This window comes from Rhinopithecus bieti, unplaced genomic scaffold, assembly GCF_001698545.2.
Source record: "Rhinopithecus bieti isolate Rb0 unplaced genomic scaffold, ASM169854v2 repeat_37019, whole genome shotgun sequence".
Classification (NCBI taxonomy): Eukaryota; Metazoa; Chordata; class Mammalia; order Primates; family Cercopithecidae; genus Rhinopithecus; species Rhinopithecus bieti.
Window position 1 is genome coordinate 1 of NW_016841020.1, and position 2,659 is coordinate 2,659.

General features: G+C 44.4%; 1 protein-coding gene across 1 annotated transcript; it reads left to right on the forward strand.

The window, feature by feature from the left end:
• Positions 1-34: 34 nt before the first annotated feature.
• Positions 35-2,623, forward strand: LOC108524975 (creatine kinase U-type, mitochondrial-like; the record flags this gene model as incomplete). The annotated part of the gene is made up of 3 exons (XM_017866043.1): positions 35-202; positions 1,858-1,992; positions 2,464-2,623. Coding segments are annotated over 3 exons (441 nt in total), but the record flags the coding sequence as incomplete, so codon positions are not given.
• Positions 2,624-2,659: the final 36 nt, after the last annotated feature.

The following is a 2,659-nucleotide window of genomic DNA, read 5'->3' on the forward strand; positions in this document are numbered from 1 at the left end:
TAAATGGTTTTTTTTGTCCCCTCTATCTCTCCCAATTCTTGCCTTGCCTCTTGAACACTGTCCCTCTCCTGCCCTCAGGCACAACAATGAGAAGAGCTTCCTGATCTGGGTGAATGAGGAGGATCATACGCGGGTCATCTCCATGGAGAAGGGTGGCAACATGAAGAGAGTGTTTGAAAGATTCTGCCGAGGCCTCAAAGAGGTTGGAAAAGATTGTGTAGGGGAGCTAGGTGGGAGGACATAAAGAAAACCAAAGAGTAGCATAAATAGATTATGTAATTTATCAACCCACCCAGGACATGTCTGATAGTAAAAAGGACTATCTAGGACTCACTCTAGGAATAAAGGTATAAACCAGCTGGGACCATACTGGGAAAACCAGGACATGTGGTCACCCTAAGATTAGGGAAAGAAAGAGTGTCAGGAACCTTAGGAAGTGAATAAGGCAGTTGCCAGATAATGCAAAAAAGGAATAACTGAGATGGCAGGTCAGTGCCTGGGATGTGTGCAGTGGAATGGTGAGGTGTGCAGATAAGGAAAACATTTGAGCTTAGATTGATGTTGGCAGGGAGAGGTTGCTGTGTTCATGATTCCAATATAACCACCCAGTTCTGAGCCAAGGTAGGCCTTGACTCTGGATTCTATCATTCTTGTTAAAGTATCAGGTCGAGGCTTTAAGTTGAGAGTTGGGAGGGAGACTGGGGAAGGTGGAGAATCGAATGGTTCGAGTTCTAGAATATGTGGCTCTACATGAGAGTTGAACTGAATCATCAATCCTACATAGATTGGGTCTCCATATTCAAGTCTACATTAGAAATCCCCATAAACTCAATTCAATCTTAGTCTATGTTCTCAAACATACAGTTCTATTTTAGGTTTGCAAAGAAAAAGGGCTCCTCTTTTAGATTCTGAGAAGTTTCTACTATTTTTGGCAAGTAATAGATAACATATTCTGACTATGAGTGGGTCGGGAAGTACCTTTAAATTATATGCCTCAGTTTCCTCGTCTGTAAAATTGGGATAATGAGATTTTCTACATTTTAGGTTGTTGTGGGGATTAAATGAAATACAGGTAAAGTACTTGGTCCAAAGTAAGTGCTTAATAAGTGTTAAAGTGTTAGCTGCATTATTATTCTAGATGGAAGGGTTTCCCCCATGTTCAGCATGTAAGATATGCCCTATGCCATGGTTCTTTCTGAACTATAAACAGGATCCTTTTACTCACGTTGGGTAGTGGTCTTTGTGACCATCACTCTGGTAGATCCCTTGTCTCTTCAACTCTAATAGTCATCTTCATGACTACGTGGTTAAGTGAAGCAAAACGCCTTCCCCCTGCCCCTATTCCTATGAATCTGGCTTTTCTGCTCTGTTTTCATCTTTCTCTGCATTGACACAGGTGCTCCGTTCACAGCTAACAGAGCCTTATCTTACCTCTTCCTGGCAAAGCTTACACCTTCATCTTCTGTCTGAAAGGACCCTTCCAAGCTCTAGGCTCATTAGCAAAGCAAAGATAATTGATGCATGCAGAACTCATTGAATAATCAGTCCTCTCTCAGTTCAGTTTACCACCTCTGTTCATTTCCCTAGATCATCCCTAATACACCACTCCTTCGAGTTTTCTTCTTCCACATAAGATATTTTTTCACAATCTCATTATTATGCACATCATAATTTTGCATCGTGCATGCATGAAAACAATAACAAACCATTTTCATAAAAAAAGACCAATGTCATCCATTCACAGCCAAGTTTCTGTTCTAGACATATTTCTAGTGTTCTTGTGTGTCTAGCTAAGGGAGGGTCCAGGGTTAATGAAATATCCCTGATTTTTCATTAACAAAACCTTTGTGGACTCAGGTGGAGAGACTTATCCAAGAACGTGGCTGGGAGTTCATGTGGAATGAGCGTTTGGGATACATCTTGACCTGTCCATCTAACCTGGGCACTGGACTTCGGGCAGGAGTGCACATCAAACTGCCCCTGCTAAGCAAAGTAAAGGAGTTGTGGGGTTACAGAGGGGTGTGAGTAAGGAAGGGTGGGTTGTGGATGGGGAGGGAGTGGACCCTTTGGAAAGAAGCCAAACATGTTGTGGCTAAAGGGTCAGGGGACAGGCCAGGCACAGTGGCTCATGCCTGTAATCCCAGCACTCGGAAGGCCAAGGTGGGCCGATTACCTGAGCCCAGGAGTTCAAGACCAGCCTGGGCAACCTGGCGAAATCCTCTCTCTACTACAAATGCAAAAGTTAGCTGGGTGTAGTGGAGGCTGAGGTGAGAGGATCACTTAAGCCTGGGAAGTTGAGGCTTCAGTGACCTGTGATCACTCCAGCCTGGGTGACAGAGAGAGATCCTGTCTGAAAAAAAAAAACAAAAAGGAAACAGAGCTCTGAGCAGGTTCAGGGCTCTTTCAGGTAGGACTAGTCTCTGCCTCTATCGACCGTGCTCCCAATTCCTATCTCCTCTCTAGGATAGCCGCTTCCCAAAGATCCTGGAGAACCTAAGACTCCAAAAGCGTGGTACTGGAGGAGTGGACACTGCTGCCACAGGCGGTGTCTTTGATATTTCTAATTTGGACCGACTAGGCAAATCAGAGGTGAGATCCTAAGGGATTCGGGTGAGGAGAGCTATAGGTCTGTGGGGGCTGAAATATGGCAGTGAGTGAG